This window comes from Rhinolophus sinicus, unplaced genomic scaffold (genome assembly GCF_036562045.2).
Source record: "Rhinolophus sinicus isolate RSC01 unplaced genomic scaffold, ASM3656204v1 Contig77, whole genome shotgun sequence".
NCBI classification, from domain to species: Eukaryota; Metazoa; Chordata; class Mammalia; order Chiroptera; family Rhinolophidae; genus Rhinolophus; species Rhinolophus sinicus.
In genome coordinates this window covers 1057-20943 of record NW_027423876.1, presented here as the reverse complement: position 1 = coordinate 20943, position 19887 = coordinate 1057, and the positions used below count along the sequence as shown (strand labels likewise).

General features: G+C 39.4%; 1 protein-coding gene across 2 annotated transcripts; it reads right to left on the bottom strand.

The window, feature by feature from the left end:
- Positions 1 to 1665: 1665 nt before the first annotated feature.
- LOC109439593 (zinc finger protein 75D) lies at positions 1666 to 19331 on the bottom strand. Of its 2 annotated transcripts, none has more exons than XM_019719895.2 (6): positions 19033 to 19331; positions 17032 to 17558; positions 15647 to 15839; positions 14845 to 14936; positions 14388 to 14514; positions 1666 to 2601 (listed from the first exon to the last, which is right to left on the bottom strand). In XM_019719895.2, the coding sequence occupies exons 2-6, from the start codon at positions 17476 to 17478 to the stop codon at positions 1892 to 1894; spliced, it is 1569 nt and encodes a 522-aa protein (XP_019575454.2). In that variant the 5' UTR covers positions 17479 to 17558; positions 19033 to 19331; the 3' UTR covers positions 1666 to 1891. The 2 variants fall into 2 exon arrangements, with proteins under 2 accessions (XP_019575454.2, XP_019575455.2); XM_019719896.2 differs by having other exon boundaries at positions 19067 to 19331.
- Between the last annotated feature and the right edge of the window lie 556 nt (positions 19332 to 19887).

Here is a 19887-nt window from a genome sequence, read left to right as displayed (position 1 = left end):
CTAGCTATCACCTCCCCCTTTCTAAGCATCTAGTATATTTTGGTTCTGTTACTCATTAGCAGTGTATCTAGATGAATGGGGATATTAACTTATTGTTTAACACTGACAAGAGAGAAGCATCTCTAGAAAAGGATGTCATACCAGAAGGCTACCATTCTGACCATCATTAGAAGACTTAAAAACCAGTTGGAAATTATGGAAACCCTATTAATTAGGGATGCTTAAAATCTGGACAAGTAGACAAGTTGATTTTCTTTTTTAAATAACTAGCTGAAAGATGAAGGAAGAATGTTCCAAATGTTTATGGAACATCTACTGCAGCCCATCAATATTAGGCATGCTCATGTCTTTCACTTAATCCTCACAGCAGTGCTGGAAGAAAAGACTTATCTCCACTTTACAAATCTGGAAAGAAGCTGAGAGGGCTCTTGATGGAAAAAATATCTGAAGATACCTATTTCAAAAAAAGGGAACATTGACCATCACTGAGTGATCTAATAACAATGTTTTATGTTCAAACATAATAAGAAACAACATGCCATTTTCATAAAAAGGTGTAAAATTTTACGAATTAATATACAGAAGCCTTCGCCAACATCGTTTTTTTTCAGTTGAGTAGAAGGGTGACTTTATTCACAGATTGCTCAAAAACACAAGCTGCAGAGAATAGGGATTTGGATTGGCAAGCTTGTTGTACTCTTCTACCAGCCTTGGCCAACATCTTAATCTAAAATCTGACAGATACAAATCCATGTTTTCCAACTTCCATGCCCTTCCCTTGACATCACATTGTTTCTCAGGAGATAATCACTGAGGCTAATGGGGAAGGAAAAGGAACAACCATCAAAAAAATTTCTATCTGACCTAGCTCATTGGGGCCTTCATTCTAAGCCATAGGCCTTACTATGTTCTTGACACTCTGGACGTTCCCTCCTGATATCCAACGTGCACTGTGGCTACAAGGTCACAGGGCTCTCCTTGGCATTCACAGTAAATTACTTTGCAAAATCTCCAGACCTTCTTGTAGAGCATCCAAGTGTGTGGGCTTGTGCTGAGCAGCCATAATAATGGGCCTCCCTTTAGGCCTTGGAGCAGTGTGGCACCAATTTGGAAGCCTCCAGTCTACATAGTTAAAAGTCAAAGTAAAAAAAAAAAAAAAGCCATTCACCACTGCCCTGTGCTTCCCACAAAAAGACAGGTAATCTGAATGAGGGCCCAGACTGCCTCCTTCACCATTTCATTCTATATACCTCGGTGTTGAGAAGACCAGCCAGAGGAGAGATACCAAGTATTTGTAAGTCCCTAGGTCTGTTTTGGCATTCAGGCTTCGCTTGTGGCCTGGAATTCCTTGACAGGAAACACTTCAGTAGTGGGTGCTCAGGAGAGAGGCAACTAGAATGGGGGGCACTTCTCCTAGGGCAAACAGTGAATCCTGTCTTCCTGTTCCAGAATAAAGTTCTCTGAGCCCTGGACTCGCTTGTTCATGCAGACAGAATAATAGCCATAAAGAACCTGAATACTCTTATTTTCCATCTCTCCTAAGAAGGAGAGCAAAACTAATGGCCATCATATATTTGCTGAGCATCTGATACCTGAAGAATTCAGATCACTGAGGATGGGGAAGCTGAGTAACCAGACAGATACATAAATAGATAACTATAGATATATGATAGCTATATTTTCATTCTTTTATTTATAAAGTACTCAACAGTCTTGTGCTAGGCACTGAAGAAACAATGCTGAATGAGAAACAGCTTACATTCATTTATGTGAAGCATGACATGTACCCCTCCCAAACTTTCTGTTGATGACAGACTCCTATCATCAGGCACCTCAAAATTTTGTATTCTTTCATCACCTCTTAGGGCCAAGCTCCACATGGTGACTTTCTTCAGACTGGAGACACTGGACACGATTCCCTTCTCCTGTGGAGCTTCTGGTGTCTAAGAAGGCTTGACCGCCTGCTAAAGTTTCTCCTGCATATGCTACAGGAATAAGGCTGCTCACCTGTGTGGGTTCTCTGGTGTTTAATAAGGTGTGAGTTCTGAATGAATCTTTTCCCACATTCATGACATTTAAAGGGCTTCTCTCCTGTGTGAATTCTTAGGTGTGTATGTAGATTTGTGTTATGACTGAAGCTTTTCCCACACCATGAGCATCTATATGGTTTTATTCCTTGGTGTGCCATTAAGTGCTTGTTAAGATCTGAACTCCATCTAAACCTCTTATCACATTGGTGACATTTATAGGGTTTCTCTTCAGTGTGAATTCTCTGGTGCTTAATAAGGTCAGAGCTAACTCTGAAGCCTTTTTCACATTCCTGACATTTAAAAGGTTTCTCTCCTGCATGGCCTTTCCTGTGAAGATCCATACGTTTTGGAAGCTCTTGTTTACAAGTTGAAAGTTTCTTTCTTTTCTTCCCTATAAAAGCTCGAGGCCGTTTCTGTACCTTGTGTGTGCCACCATGATTTTCTTTGCCAGTTGTTTTCTGGGCAACTTTCATTCTGGCCTTTCTCAATACTTTGCATCCTGATGCTTGCATTTCTAATGTAGAAGTAGATATAGGTTGGTCATTTCCAGTGTCATTTTTGAGCTTTAACCCTGTTGGAATAAACACAAAAATTAGCCATCTGTGTCCCAGAACAAGAAAACTAGGAATGACGGGAAAATACAATGATGACTGCTTAAAAAAAAATAGAGGAACAAGTTTTTTTCTGGTCCAACCTGGACAAAATTGCATAGGCCCATTTTTCCCTGATCTTCCCTGCTAGGCCCAACAACAAATGCATTAAAGAATATAAGACATAATGAAGAGAAAATTCTAAAAAGTAGTGAAAAACAAGGCAAAATGGTTTGGGACCCCAGGACTAGAAGAATAAGTTGTCTTACATCCCACACCCAACAGAAGAAGGCAACCCAGATCTAGTGTTTCCTAACTCTCAACCTAGCAACAGAAGGCTGCCGAAATAAGCTTATTCCCTCCCCAGTCTGAATGGGAAAACTTCTGACAACATCAGAACCCATTACCCTGTTTCCCCCAAAATAAGACCTCACCGGACAATCAGTATTATATTATAATACTGATAATACCCGGTATTATATTACACTATATCATATCATATTAATTATCATATTATATTATATTATTACATTATATTGGACCAGGTCTTATAGTAAAATAATATATATTAATTATTGCTTATATTAATTTTTGCTCCAAAAGACACATTAGAGCTGATTGTCCACCTAGGTCTTATTTTCGGGGAAACATGGTAGGAGACACCAAAGTGGGCAGGCAGAAGTAGAAAGTAGAAGTAAAAGTAGAAAGCGGTACCTAGGCACAAGTGGCTCGGCCCAGGAAGCCTCTTTCTCTGTGGGTCTGACACTCCCCATTCCCACTGAGAGACATGCTGGCCTGTAAATAAATGCCTTCCTTACCCTCAGGGAGCATAAGCAGGAACACATGGGAGCCTTAGCAGTACCACATAAACCAGGGAAACACCATAAGGGCTCTGAAAATTAAACTGTCACTGGAAGCATATCCCACAAAAGTAGGAAAGAACCTTTGTGCTAAAACTAAAGTAGGGTGATTGCCCATTAAATTAAAATATTTAAATAGGACCCAGACTCTCCTAACATAATAAACAAAATGATCAGGATACAATACAAAATCACCCATTAGACCAAGAACTCAAAAAAATCACAACTTGAGAAAAGGCAATCTAACAAAAATGGAATCAGACTAGAATTTAAAAAAACAGAAAGGTGACAGGAAAATCTAAAAATACATGAAATTAAACAATATACTCCTAAATAATCCATGGTTCAAAGAGAACGTTTCAAAGAAAATTTAAAAATACGTAGTTGAATGAAAATGAAATTACACTATGTAAAAATATGTGGAATGAAGATAAAGAAGTGCTCAGAGGAAGATGTATAGCCATAAAAGCTTACAACAGAAAAGGGGAAAGGTCTCAAATCAATAATCTAAGTTTCTACCTCAAGAAACCAGATAAAAAGCAAAATAAACCCAAAGCAAGTTGAAGAAAGCAAATAATAAATATCAGAATAGAAATCACAATCAAACGAAAGCTTGTTCTTCAAAACAATAAAATAAAATTGATAAACCTCTATCACGAATGACAAAAATAAAAGAAAGACATAAATCACCAATATCAGGAAGGAAATTGGGTATATCACTATATATTGTGCAGTAATTAAAAAGATAATAAGGAAGTACTGTAAACAACTTTATGTTCATGGATTTTAAAAATTAGGAAAAATGGACCAATCCCTCAAAACTATAAACTGTCAGAGTTCAACCAACATAAGATAGATAATCTGAATAGCACTATTATCATTACAGAAATTGAATTCATAATCAAAAAGCTTCCAGAAAAAAAGAAATCTCCAGGTCCATATGATGTTACTGGAAGATTCTGCCAAATACTTAAAGAATTAACACCAATTTTGTATAATCTCTTCCAGAAAAGAGGACATACTACCCAACTTTTACTATAAGGCCAGTATTACCCTGATAGCGAAATCATACAAAGACCATACACTAAAAAAGAAAACTACAGACTAATATCTCCCCTGAACTTAAATGAAAAAATTCTAAACAAAACATTGGCAAACTGAATATAACAATATGTAAGAATTATATACCATGATCAAGTAAGATGTACTGCAGGCATGCAAAGCTGGTTCAACATTTGAAATTGATCAACATAACCCACCTTATCAAAAAGCTCTGAAAGATCACACTCCTATTAACTGACACAGAAAAGTATTTGACAAATCCCAAATCCATTCATGATAAACACACTAAGAAAATTAGGAATTACATAGACATGATAAAGACTATAAACAAAAACCCTACTAATATCATAGGTAATGGTGAAAGATTTAATGTTGTCATGAAAACTGGAAACAAGGCAAGGATGTATACACTCATCACTCATATTCAACATGATACTGGAAGTTGGAGCTATTACAATAACCTAAGAAAAAGAAATAAAAGGCATTGCAGATTATGTAATTGTCTATATATAAAAATCTCAAGGAATCTACAAAAAAAAGAAACTCCTAGAATAAATGAGTTCAGTAGGTTCATAGGATACAATATCAAAACACAAAATCAATGGCATTACTATGTAAGAATGATGAACATGTAGAAACCAAAATTGAAAATAATACTATTTATAATAACAGAACATGTAGAAGATCTATATACTGAAGATCATAAAAACTTGATGAAAGACATCAAAGAAGACCTAAATATAGAGACATACTATGTTCACTGATTGGAAAAATCAACATAGCAAAGACATCAATCCTCTTCAAACTAATATATAGGTTTAAAGTAATTTCTAGCAAAATCTCAACAAAGTTTCTTGTAAACATAGATAAGCTTACTCTAAAATTTACATGGAAAGGCACAGGCTCTAGAATAGCTAAAATAAAATTTTATCTTGACAACAAAGAATAAAGTGGGAAGAATCACTCTACCTTATAAATATTAAAGCTTACTATATTACATAGCTACAATAATCAAGACAGCGCGATATTGACAGAGGGATAGACACATAGCTCAATGGAACAGGGCAGATATACACAAATATGCCCAATTGATCTTTGACAAAAATGCAAAAGCAATTCAATGGAGGAAGGATAGCCTTTTCAACAAATGAGGCCAAAGCAATTAGACCTCCATAGGCAGAAAAATAAACCTCAACCTAACATCACACTTTATATAATAACTCAAAATGGATCATACACTTAAAGTAAAACTATAAAACTTTTACAAAAAGAAAACATAGGAGAAAATTTTACAGATCTAGGGCTCATCAGAGTTCTAGGCTTTACACCAAAAAAATACAATCTATAAAAGAAAACAAATAAAAATTGGTCTTATCAAAATTAAAAAATTTTACTCTGTGGAAGCTCATGGGAAGAGCATAAAAAGACAATATACAGACCTGCAGAAACTATTTGCAAACCACATTATCTGACAATGCACTAGAATCTAGAACATATAAAGAACTCTCAACACTCAACAGTTAAAAAACAATTCGATTAAAATATGGCAAAAGACATCTCACTGAAGAGAATGTAGAGACCGCAAATAAGTACATGAAAAAGCTATAAAACATCATTAGCTATTAGGGAAATACAAATCACAAGGACATATCTATCAGAATGGCAAAAAAAAACACACAAAAAACAAACAAACAAAAAAAAAACAATACTAAACACTGGCAAGGATGTGGGGTAACCGGATCACTCATCCATTGCTGGTGGAAATGTAAAATGGTATATCCACTATGGAAAACAGTTTAGCAAGTTCTTATAAAATTAAACACGCAATTACATATGAACTAGCAATTGCACTCTTAAAGCAGAAATGAAAACTTTCACTCCCAGAGAAATGAAAACTTATCTCTACAGAAAATCCTGTACATGAATGTTCATGGCAGCTTTATTCACAAAAGCCAAAAACTGAAGACAGTAAAGATATCTTTCAATGGGTGAGTGGTTAAACAAACTGTGGTATATCAATACTATGCAATGCTATGTAGCAGTAAGAAGGACTTAATTTCCTGGGAGTAATTCTGAATGAGAAAAGTTCATCTCAAAAGGTTTTATACTTTACATTCTATTCATATAATATTACTGAAATGGCAAAATTTCAGCCATGTAGAACAGGTTAGTGGTTGGCATGGGTTGGTGATCAGATGGGGTGGGGTGTAGGAGGGAAGTATGTATAGTTATAAAAGGGCAACAGAAGGAATCCTTGTGGTAATGTAACCGTCTAGTACCTTGACTGTGGTAATGAATACACAAATCTACACATGTGACAAACCCTTACAGAACTAAATACACACACATACACATAAACAAACACAAGTAAAATAGGAAAAATGAGTAAGGTAAGTGGATTATATCAACATCAATATTCTGGTTATTGTATCATATGACATTTTTGCAAAAGTTACTGAGGGAAACTAGGTAGTGTACATGGGTTCTCTTTGTATTACATTTTAAATCTGCAGGTGAATCCACAATTACCTCAATAAAAAGTTCAATTTAAAATACAGGAGCAGAGAACGTCATCAAAATGGCGGCATCAGGTGAGCCTCTGTAAAGCTCCCCCGGAATTTACAACTAATCAAACAACAATAACTCCAAAAAGAACGCCCTGCACAGCAGACAGGTAAGACGAAGAGGCCCACTACTGAATTCACCGAAAGGTGGGCGAATCGTGTGAGCGGGGGAGGAGGGAAGGGAGAAGTGTGGAGACTGAGCCAGAGCCGCGCGGGCACAGGACACAGACCTAGCTCAGTGCTCCGAGCTCGCTGCTTCCCGGAACTACCGCAGCTGCGGGAGAGGGAAGAACTCGGACTGCTAGGGCTCCGCTTATGGCCCACAGGGCTGAGGGGGCAGCATATAACACGGCGGAACCCAATGCTCACGGCAGAGACCTCGGAGAAAAGACTGAGGGATGAAGGCTGAAAACGGTGGTATAAGCCCTCACTGCAGAGCAGAGAACGGAAGCCATAGGCACTGAGACTACCCGCCCCCTCCCTACCCTCCCAGAGCTCCTCCCGCCCGCACCTGCCCGGTGCTAGAAACAGAACAGTAGCAGTGTCAGATCAAAACAACAGAATATTTGCTATTCTGAGAACTGTGGACCACAGACACAGATTCGCAGCCCAATTAGTTCCCGCAAAGGGGAGGGAGCTGTGGAAGCAGAACCAGCTGTGGTGGTGGTCGCTGCCATTGCTCTGGACCACCTCTCACAACTCACCCCAACCCTGGCCCCACCTATCTGGGGGGATCCCTGCAGGACTAAACAGAACTGCTGAAACAAACCAGCTCTGAATCTGGTGCAGGAAGAGCTTTGGAACTTCAAAAGCTCTCCGAACACCCACATGGACACTGTGCCCTGTAACCCAGGCGAACTATTACCAGAGGAGAAGCCCATCTCCCAGGGAATCCCCCCATTGTGTGAGAAGCTGGAATAGTGCAGAGAAAACAGCACTAACGTGTGAGAGAGAAAAAAAGGCTGCAGTCGGAGAGAAAATAAAACATTCTACCAACAAGTACTGGAAAACAAAAGAAAGACCTCTTCCTATCAACCTGTTGCAGAAGCCACTCCTGTAGATGTCTAGGAAGAGAAATAATAAATCAGTAATTGCCATGAATAACCAAGGCAACAAGACAGCTCAGAAAGAAAGTGAAAAGTCTCCAGAAAAGGAACTTAAAGATATGGAAATATGTGACTTAAATGACAGAGAATTCAAGATTGCAGTTCTGAAAAAACTCAACGAGATGCAAGAAAACACAGAAAGGCAGTTTAATGAACTCAGAAACACAATCAAAGAACAACATGAACATTTTACCAAAGAGATTGAAATTTTAAAAAAACAAAACAAATAGAATTTCTGGAGATTAAGAACTCAATAGAAGAAATTAAGAATGAAATAACCAGCTTAGGTAGTAGAGTTTACCAGATGGAGGAAAGAATCAGTGACATCGAAGATAGAAACCTGGAAATTACACAGATGGAAGAAGAAAGAGACTTGAGACTTAAAAGAAATGAAAGAACTCTACAAGAACTTTCTGACTCCATCAGAAAGAGCAATATAAGAATAATGGGCATACCAGAAGGAGAAGAAAGAGAAGGGAACAGAGAATATATTCAAACAAATTGTTGATGAGAACTTCCCAAACTTGTGGACAGAACTGGATCCTCGAATCCAAGAAGCAAATAGAACACCTAATTACCTCAATCCCAACAGGCCTTCTCCAAGGCACATTGTATTGAAGCTGTCTAAAATCAACGACAAAGAAAGAATCCTCAAGGCAGCCAGGGAAAAGAAGACGGTAACCTACAAAGGAAAGCCCATTAGATTATCATCAGATTTTTCAGCAGAAACTCTACAAGCCAGGAGGAGTGGAACCAAATATTCAAACTATTGAAAGAGAGAAATTATGAGCCAAGAATAATATATCCAGCAAAGATATCCTTTAGATATGAAGGAGGAATAAAGACCTTTCCAGACATACAGAAGCTGAAGGAATTTTCTAATACACGACCTGCACTACAAGAAATACTAAAGGAGGCTATTCGACCACCATCAACAGGGACAATTTGTGGCAACCAAAACATAAAAAGGGGAGAGTAAAGGCCTGAACTGGAATATGGGAATGGAGAAAGTAAGCATGCTGAAGAAAATGGAATACTCTAAATATCAAACTTTCTTTTACATAAACTTAAGGGTAACCACTCAAAAACATCCAGAACTGAAGTGTATACTGTAATAAAAAGAAGAAACAGAGGCAAACATCATAGAATACCACCATACAGATATAATAGACAACAACAAAAAGGCAAAGAAACAATGGAGACACAGTCTTACCAGAAAACTAAAGATAGAATGACAGGAAATCCTCACATATCAATAATCACCCTAAATGTAAATGGACTGAACTCACCAATAAAAAGGCACAGAGTAGCAGATTGGATCAAAAAACTAAACCCAACCATATGCTGTCTCCAAGAGACACATCTCAGCTACAAGGACAAGCATAGACTCAAAGTGAAAGGGTGGAAATTGACACTCCAAGCAAATGGTACCCAGAGAAAATCAGGTGTAGCCATAATGATATCAGATGAAACAGACTTCCAGGTGAAAAAGATAACAAGAGACAAAGATGGACATTTCATAATGGTAAAGGGGACTATACAACAAGAAGACATAACAGTCATCAATATTTATGCCCCCAATCAGGGAGCACCGAAATATACCAAGCAACTACTAACAGAACTAAAGGGAGAAATTGACCAAAACACAATTATACTAGGGGACTTAAATACATCATTGACAGCTATGGATAGATCATCCAAACAGAAAATAAATAATGAAATAGCAGCCCTAAATGACACATTAGATGAAATGGACATAATTGACATATATAGAGCACTTCATCCTAAAACATCAGACTATACATTCTTTTCTAGTGTACATGGAACATTCTCAAGGATAGACCATATATTGGGACATAAAATCAGCCTCAGCAAATTTAAGAAGATTGAAATCATACCAAGCATATTCTCTGATCACAAGGCTTTGAAATTGGATATCAACTGCAAAAGGAAAGCAGGAAAAAACACAAATACATGGAGATTAAACAACATACTTTGAAGAACGACTAGGTCAAAGAAGAAATTAGAGATCAAAAGATTCATAGACACAAATGACAATGAAATTACATCCTACCAAAATTTTTGGGATGCAGTGAAACTTTTAAGAGGGAAATTTACATCATTACAGGCCTCTCTCAAGATACAAGAAAAAAATAAATAACCTCATGTTACACCTTAAAGAACTAGAAAAAGAAGAACAAGTGAAACCCAAGGTCAGCAGAAGAAAGGAAATAACAAAAATCAGAGCAGAACTAAATGAAATAGAGAACAAAAAAACAGAAAAATTAATGTGACAAAGAGATGGTTCTTTGAAAAGATTAACAAAATTGACAAACCCTTGGCTAGACTCACTAAGATAAAAAGAGAGAAGACACTAATTAACAAAATCAGAAATGAAAAAGGGGAAGTTATCACGGACACCACAGAAATACAAAGGATCATCCAAGAATACTATGAAGGACTATATGCCACCAAATTCAATAACCTAGAAGAAATGGACAAGTTCTTAGAAACATATAGCCTTCCAAGGCTGAACCATGAAGAACTGGAAAATCTAAACAGACCGATCACCAGTAACAAAATTGAATCAGTCATCCAAAACCTTCCCAAAAGCAAAAGTCCGGGACCAGATGGCTTCACTAGTGAATTCTACCAAACCTTCAAAGAGGATCTAATACCAATCCTGCTCAAACTCTTCCAAAAATTGAAGAAGAGACAGTACTCCTAACTCATTTTATGAGGCCAACATTACCCTGATACCAAAACCTGGTAAGGACAACACAAAAAAGAAAACTACAGACCAATATCTCTGATGAATACAGATGCAAAAATCCTAAACAAAATTCTAGCAAATCGAATACAACAATGCATTAAAAAGATTATTCATCATGACCAATGGGGTTCATGCAGGGGCACAAGAATGGTTCAATATACGTAAATCCATCAATGTGATACATCACATAAACAAAATAAAGGACAAAAATCATATGACTATATCAATTGATGCAGAAAAAGCATTTGACAAGATACAACATCCATTTATGATTAAAACACTTAATAAAATAGGTATAGAAGGAAAATACCTTAACATAATAAAGGCCATATATGACAAGCCCTCAGCTAATCTCATAATTAATGGTGAAAAACTGAAGCCCTTTGCTCTATGTTCAGGAACACGACAGGGCTGTCCCCTATCACCTCTGCTTTTCAACATAGTGTTGGAAGTCCTTGCCAGAGCAATCAGGCAAGAGAAAGAAATAAAAGGCATTCAAATTGGGAATGAAGAAGTTAAATTATCACTCTTTGCAGATGACATGATGCTATATATAGAAAACCCTAAAGACTCCACCAAAAAGCTATTAGAAACAATCAACGAATACAGTAAAGTTGCTGGCTACAAAATCAATGTACAAAAGTCCATTGCATTCCTATATACTAACAATGAAATCTCAGAAAAGAAATACAAAAACAATTCCTTTTGCAATTGCAGCAAAAGAATAAAATACCTAGGAATAAACTTAACCAAGGATGTGAAAGACCTATATGCTGAAAACTATAAGACATTTTTGAAAGAAATTGAAGAAGACACAAAGAAATGGAAAGACATTCCGTGCTCATGGATTGGAAGAATCAACATAGTTAAAATGGCCATATTACCCAAAGCAATATACAGATTTAATGCAATCCCCATCAAAATCCCAATGGCATTTTTAAAGAAATAGAACAAAAATCATCAGATTTGTTTGGAACCACAAAAGACCCGAATAGCCAAAGCAATCTTAAGAAAAAGAACAATACTGGAGGTATCACACTCCTGACTTTAGCTTGTACTACAGGGCTACAATAATCAAAACAGCATGGTATTGGCAGAAAAACAGACACATAGACCAATGGAATAGAATTGAGAACCCAGAAATAAAACCACATAAATATGGACAGATAATTTTTGACAAAGAAGCTAAAAACATACAATGGAGGAAAGACAGCCTCTTCAATAAATGGTGCTGGGAGAATTGGATAGCCACGTGCAAAAGAATGAAACTGGACTGCTATCTGTCACCATGTACCAAAATTAATTCAAAATGGATCAAAGACTTAAGCATAAGACCTGACACAATAAACTGCATAGAAGAAAACATAGGTACTAAACTTATGGACCTTGGGTTCAAAGAGCATTTTATGAATTTGACTCCAAAGGCAATGGAAGTAAAAGCTAAAATAAATGAATGGGACTATATGAAACTTAAAAGCTTTTGTACAGCAAAAGAAACCATCGGCAAAATAAAGAGGCAACCAACTGAATGGGAGAAGATTTTTGCAAACAGTGCCTCCAATAAGGGCCTAATATCCAAAATATAAAGGGAACTCATGCAACTCACAACAAAAAAACAAACAATGCAATTGAAAAATGGGCAGAGGACCTTAAGAGATATTTCTCCAAAGAGGACATACAAATGGCAAATAGGCATATGAAAAAATGCTCAACATCACTAATCATCAGAGAAATGCAAATCAAAACCACAATGAGATATCACCTCACCCCAGTCAGAATGGCTATCATCAACAAGACAAATAGTAACAAGTGTTGGAGAGGCTGTGAGGAAAAAGGAACCCTCATACACTGTTGGTGGGAATGCAGACTGGTGCAGCCGTTATGGAAGGCAGTGTGGAGGTTCCTCAAAAAATTACGAATAGAATTACCATATGACCCAGCAATCCCTCTCCTGGGTATCTACCCAAAAAATCTGAAAACATTTATACATAAAGACATGTGTGCTCCAATGTTCATTGCAGCTTTGTTTATGGTGGCCAAGACATGGAAACAACCAAAATGTCCTTCGATAGATGAATGGATAAAGAAGTTGTGGTATATATACACAATGGAATACTATTCGGCGGTAAGAAAAGATGATATAGGAACATTTGTGACAACATGGATGGATCTTGAGAGTAATACTAAGCGAAATAAGTCAGACAGAAAAAGCAGAGAACCATGTGATTTCACTGATATGTGGTATATAAACCAAAAACAACAAGAGAACAAGACAAACAAATGAGAAACAAAAACTCATAGACACAATCGTTTAGTGGTTACCAGAGGGTAAGGGGTGTGGGGGGTGGGAGATGAGGGTTAAGGGGATCAAATATATGGTGATGGAAGGAGAACTGACTCTGGGTGGTGAACACACAATGGGATTTATAGATGACATAACACAGAATTGTACATCTGAAATCTACGTAATTTTACTAACAACTATCACCCCAATAAATTTTTTAAAAATTCAGGAGCAGAATCTTAAAAATGTTAAGTCCCTTTAAAGCCTCCTATCAAGGAACATTTCTCCTCTACCCATGAGTCTCCCCTTACCTGTAGGAGACTCTCCAATACTGTCTTTGAACTCTTGGGGACCTTGGATCTATGGTACTTCCCCTTGTTCTAATAGATCAATTTAAGTTTAGAATGTAACAATGTTCTAAGAATGAAACCTTGAAGTCACGGACTGCCATCTTAATTCTACACTATTTTCAGGAAGAGTGAAGAACTCTTGTATTTTCATGAACTCCAAATGTTTACATGGGCAGAATCTTAGATTCAATATCTTCTGTATACTCTACTGTGGTTGTGGGTGAATATGTAATTAGGAAGCTAAGAACTAAACCTAAGGAGGATCAATGAAAACAAATGGGGAATGGGAATCCAGTGCTATTGAAGTAGACTTGGTTGGAGATAGTGGTGGCTTAGACTAGGATGATAAGATTGGAAGAGGTTGAGACATGATTGTATTCAGGATCTATTTTGAAGATTTGCTAATAGATCAGTTGTGGGGTATAACAGAAAAACTAGAATAAAGGATAACTGAGAGGTTTTGGCCTGAGCAACTGGGTAAATGGTGACGCCCTTTACTGAGATAGACAAGATATGGGAGGAGGAGGTTTGCAGGGTGGGGTGTAAGTATGATAAAATAGATCAAAAATTCTATTTAGAATAAATAAGTGGGATGTGTACTTGTAAAAAGTTCTCTAGGTGATCTGGATATGCCTTTCTTTTTCCCCCACACCATCAAGTTGAGAACCAACCAGCTAATGGAATACTGGGACTCTCACAGGAGTGCATTTCCCATTAACTGGGGACAGATTATTCAACTTCTACACAAAGGAAAGGAACAATCTTTACCTAGAGAGATGACAGTCTCATAGTTTTCCTGCATTACATCATTGTAGAGGATCTTCTGAGTAATGTTCATTAATTTCCATTCCTCCTCGGAAAAAGACACGGCCACATCTTCAAATGTCAACAAACTCTAAAGAGAATAGGTTTTAGTTCAGTACTTGCCACTACAGAGGCTGTCCTATCATTCATTTCTGAATTACATGGCAGGCTAGTCACTGAAGTTAAGTGTATAAGATTTAGGGGGAAAAGTGAGATGGCAGAAAAAGGAGGAGGCAAAGACATTAGTTAACAAGCTTGGGAGATGCCCAATTCCCAGTGTGCAAAGCCTAGCTGCCTAGAGGACATCTGGAGCTAACATGGCTCAGAACACCTGCCAGGCACTGTGGGTCTTGGGCAGCAGAGAAAAGCACAGACAAGGTTATATTCAGGCTGCCCAAAAAAGCTGAAAGGTACAGCTTACCTGGGACTCGGGTAAGATGAGCTCAGATGCCATCTTCCAGTTTTGGGTGCTTTTCTGCTCAGAAAAGGCTACAATCTGTTGAGCAGGCACAGCTGTGGGTGGAAAAGAGCCAGCAATTTTCTTTTTTGTTTATGAATATCCTGAGCTGATTTCGAAAATATAGAACATCTGGATTCCTTCAATAAAGATGGTTTACCTTCGTGTGTGTATGCGTGTGTGTGTGTGTGTGTGTGTTGCCCAAAGTGGCTTTGTCATGGTAAATAAGTACCAAATAGCCACCACTCTATAGAACCAGTTCCCCAGTTGACTGTTTCCCCAGATTTCATGGGAGAAATTAATAGAAGGAAAACCACAATTTTTTCCTCTCATAAAATAAGTTGATCACTGGGCTGGGCAAGAATTACAGGTGTTTGAAAATGAAAGACTCAAGTCCTCCTGTGTACGGTAGAAAACATGGGACATTTTTGTCTTTTATTTTTTTCCTGGTTTACAATTCTCTTCCCATTTTGCTACTGACAGCCCATTTCTGATATAGGCGAGATGACCCCACCTGTCCCTGTTCCATCCTCTTCTCTCAAATTTCTCAGGAGCAAGGTCCACAATGTGAATAGGGTTTGGTGGTCTGGATATTTCTGCACATCAGACTGACCCTCATGTTCACCCACCATTGACCTATTGTACTCCCACCTGACAGACATCATAACTGCTAGTATGCTGGAGCACCTGGATAGTTCCCATGACATTCTAGCTGAACCAATTACTATGACAGCTCCCAGAAGAGAATTATTATGAAGCTCCTCACCTCTTTCATGTACAGGTTGGGTTTCTTTGTGAGTATTCCAGCCAAGCTGTTCTTGCAGTACCCGGTATGTATTCCAACATTCTTTCTGGAATACACCCATTGGTTGGGGCTCTGCTGGCTTCCACTTCAAGCCTGGGGCCACTGTTGTTCCTCCCAAGAACACTGCCTCCTTTCCCACGTCATGGACTGTGACCTAGAAATAATCCCCATCCTTATTAGCACAGAATTTAATTTGAGTTTTGGGATGGCAGTAGAGGGACAAACAAGAGTAGAGCCCAAATTTGGGGAGTGTATGACATTAAAGGAAGTAATAAAACACTGAAAATATATTGTGCCACCATTTTCTCACAAAGAACTATATACATCATCTGGAAAAATTAGGATAAAATGAAGAAAGCTGTGACTGCAGCCAGCCTCCACCACTCTGCATATAGTCGAAATTCAGGTCATTAGCAGAGTGCAGGCAGGCTGCCTGTTTCTCCCACTGCCTTCACTGGTTTACTTCCTTGACTTAAATCCTTGCCTGAGTGGATTTCTATCTTCTAGTTTTCTCTGAAAAATAAGGCAATGAATAAAAAGTTTTTCTTGTCAGTCAGCTTTTCCATTCCTCCATGAATGAGGAATAATTTCATGGAGAAAGGAAATGGAATGAAGGAAAAATTGGGGAAAGTTGCGTTCTAACTCCCTCCACGGTTCAGTTGTAGTAAGACAATAAAAATATGTTCTGCCCTGTAGTCTTCAAGGTGGGCTCCTGAGAAGAGGAAGTATGCTGGCATCTCCCAAGGACATACTTTGGTTCCCCACTCACCAGCAAAACCAAGAACAGACCACGAAGGGAGGGCAATGGAAGTTCTTTTCCTGGCCCAGAGATATGTGTTCCCATTACGGAGGGCATTACCCCTCAGCATCTTGATTCGCTCCACTTCTCTGTTGGCCTTTCTCGTTCCATATCATTTCTCTTTTTTTTCTATTTCTGTTTGCTACTATCTTGCTCCTTTGATCTCTAAGTGCTGCCCTTTTTGGTTTGTTTTTCAGATTTTGTCTTCCCCTTTCCCAACTCTTTCTTGCCTTTTATTTCTCTCTTTCTAAGAAATCAAGTCCTATCTCCTTGGTCATGGCAGACTAGGCCCACCACCCTCAATTTGCACTGGCCCTAAAGAGGGCAAAACAAATTTTTTTTTCCTAAGGCCAGGCAACACTGCCAGGAGATCCAAAACCTGTAGACTATTGATGCATTGTCTGTGATTTCAGATCCTACCTATCTGTCCTAAATGAACAATGGAAGAGTTACTTAATCTATCTCATTGCTCAATTAAGCCCCCAACCCGGACATAGCCACATTTATCCTGTATTTCACTGTACATGGAAGGAATATTTCTTCTCACCTCATTACTTATTCCACAAGGTTCTCTCTGAAAGCCTTTCACCAGGGCCACAGCCTCTTTGATGCTCTGTGGATGATGCCTCTGCACCCAGTTCTGGGTATCCCTGGGCAGAATGGTCAGGAACTGCTCTAGCACCAGCAGTTCCAAGATCTGTTCTTTTGAGTGGATCTCTGGCCTTAGCCACTGATGGCATAATTCCTGAAGATGGCTGACAGCTTCGAGCGGTCCAGGTGCTTCATGATAACAGAAGTTCCGAAAGTGTTGGCGAGCGCTCTCAGGACCAAGACTGTCCATCTGTGGGTTGGATTTCTTACTCTGACGGGTACTCTCTTTCACAGACTCCTTAGTCTCCCACAAAGCCTCCATGTGTGGGTATAAGCATGCATTCACCTTCAGATGTCTCATCATAATTTGCCCTAGGAACAGTTTTTCTCCTATGTGTGACATCTTCCTGGTACCACCTTTGCCAACTGAGGCTTTGTCAAATTTGGTACAAAACCAATGAGTAAATCTTCTCCCCAAGGGCACTGAGGGAGGGGAGAAAAAAAGCACACATCAAATGAAAGCCACGTGACACATATTTACTACTTACTATTTATAATTATCAGAGAATGAACAAAAAAGTTCCTGTCCTTCTTCCTTCTTAAAATCAACTGCCATGTATTAGGACACTCATGATGACAGATTACTTCAGAAGGTATGTTTCTCTCCTTTTCTGTTACTCAACTTTGAAACAAAGCACAGCTCAGAGAATACAGATGTCAATTGACAACTTTCTGTTAAAAGGTTGAGGAAAGGTTGGTGGGTGAAAAAAAATGGCAGCCATTTGCTAAATGGAGCTTTGAGATTACACAATACATAATCTGTGTGCTTCCTGTCCCATCTTCACAAATAGGGCATATTTGAGTTTCTCTAAATTTTAACCGATCATCCCAGTCTTTCATCTTTAGTCAGGGGTAAACAACTTCTATGCCCCTTCATTTTCTTATGAAGATTGAAACCTTTACTTCACGGATATTTGATAGTGTCCTTTCCATTGCATTAACACTGGCAGGAGAACTGAGACAGGGAGCTCAGAAAAGAAGTAAAGTAATCAGGGAAAAAGTAACCTTATTCCTCTCAGCAAATATCCTTCGCCTAAACAACCAGATGTCAACATAGACTTATAAAGGGCACTGTGCAAATCTGTACCTGTGTATTAAATTTCTTGCTCACTGTACTGGAAAAACTTACATTTGTTTATAAGATATTCAAATGTCAGAATGTAAGAAAGGAAAGAGAAATGGTGACGGTTAAAGTTCTTGAGGCAGGAAGGGTCTAGTAAAGGTACCCCTTTTCCTGACTTTACATTTCCTCAGGGTCATATAGATCTTTAAGCAAGGCTGAGGACAGCTTTGCAAGTCTGATTTTCCCAGAGGTGATCTAGCAGAAAGAATAACAAAATTCTTTCGAGTATGCCATTGGTAGTCAAGGAAAGGTTGGTTCTTTGCTGCCTATCCAGGCTCAGGAGGTACAGGGACACCTCCCATACATATTTTTATGTCAGAAGCTTAATGTTTTTGAGGTTGAAATGACCCTTTCTCCAGTGATATGATCATAAGCTAGCGGAAACGGGAAAAGTTTCGCTGGGTGCAGTGGTAGACATTAATGCCCCATCCCCCAACACTAATTCGCTACACCTTCTGGATCCACCACAAGGGTGCCCACAGCCCTATGCATGCCGGCAGCCTCCCAGTGTGCTTTAACAGCATCCCTAAGTGATATTTGCACATAAGGTACAAAGAGATTGCTCACGAAGATTAGATGTGTAAGTAGCAGCCTGAATACCGGCCTTGCTGAAAACAGGTCCCGCCCGCTCTCAGGCCGGCCACAGCCTGGCAATGATGCCACCGCGAACTGGGAAAGGCTGCATCTCCCCCCACACACACCGTCACCACCACGCAGCCGCCCCCAAAGGGTGCAACTGGCACATGAGGCGGGTATCTCTCCAACTGCAATTACCAAATCCAAAGGGAAAATCAGGCTTCTAGATTACCTCCACGCAGCTCTGGCCTCCGTGGACGCCACTTCCCTCTTCCTCACTCGATTACAAAGTCGCCACGCCTCCCCACTGCTCCGAGGAGGAAACGCTTGATGCCTGCGTCACTCCGGGAGGCGGTGTCGGTTGGTACTGCGCGACTCCTGGCGAGTGAAGTGGCAAGACTCGGGAGCGTAGGAGCCTTGGAAGAGCAATCCCCCACCTGATCCTTCTATCTACCGGAGACCACACCCCGACCCGCCATTTTGTGGTCGTGGTCTGTGAACCTGGCCCCAACCGGAAAAGGGAGGTGCATTTCCGGTGGGTGAGAGACAGCTACGCCCAACCATCTATCGCCCTTCCTCCACCTGTGCAGTCTCAGCCTAGTCAGCCAGGAGCGTTCCGCAGGTCTTTTCCATTCTGGAGGAACTCACCTTTTGCTCCGGTTCAGCCCCAGATACAAAAGGGAGCTAATGCCACCAAGTCTCCGCACCCGCTGGAGGCCTAGAGGAGCCCTGTAAGCCATTTGTTGCCTGGGAGAGATGTAGCCTTGATCTCGTATCCCCGACTTGAGCAAAGTGTTGCTCCTCCACATTGTTCCTGTGTCGCTTTCTGGAGGCGGCCCTTTCTACAGGGAACTTCACCCAGTAAGGGCCGCTGCCCTGAAAGTCGTCACTAGGCTTGTCCACAGCTTGAGTAAGAGGCAATTTACTCCTCATCAGGCCCCTCACTAGATCAGGAACCACAGTCACTTATATTTTGAAAATCCCTTTTCTGGTTCACTGGCATGTCCTCAACTATCATTATTTTATTCTTGTTAGGTAGGTTTTAACCTCGTG

Coding starts and splice junctions, on each gene's coding strand:
- LOC109439593 (XM_019719895.2), bottom strand. CDS start 17,478: ATGTCACACATAGGAGAAAAACTGTTCCTAGGGCAAATTATGATGAGA. Junction 15,840..17,031: donor CTTGTGGAATAAGTAATGAG/GTGAGAAGAAAT, acceptor GATTATTTCTAG/GTCACAGTCCATGACGTGGG. Junction 14,515..14,844: donor TCATCTTACCCGAGTCCCAG/GTAAGCTGTACC, acceptor TATTCTCTTTAG/AGTTTGTTGACATTTGAAGA.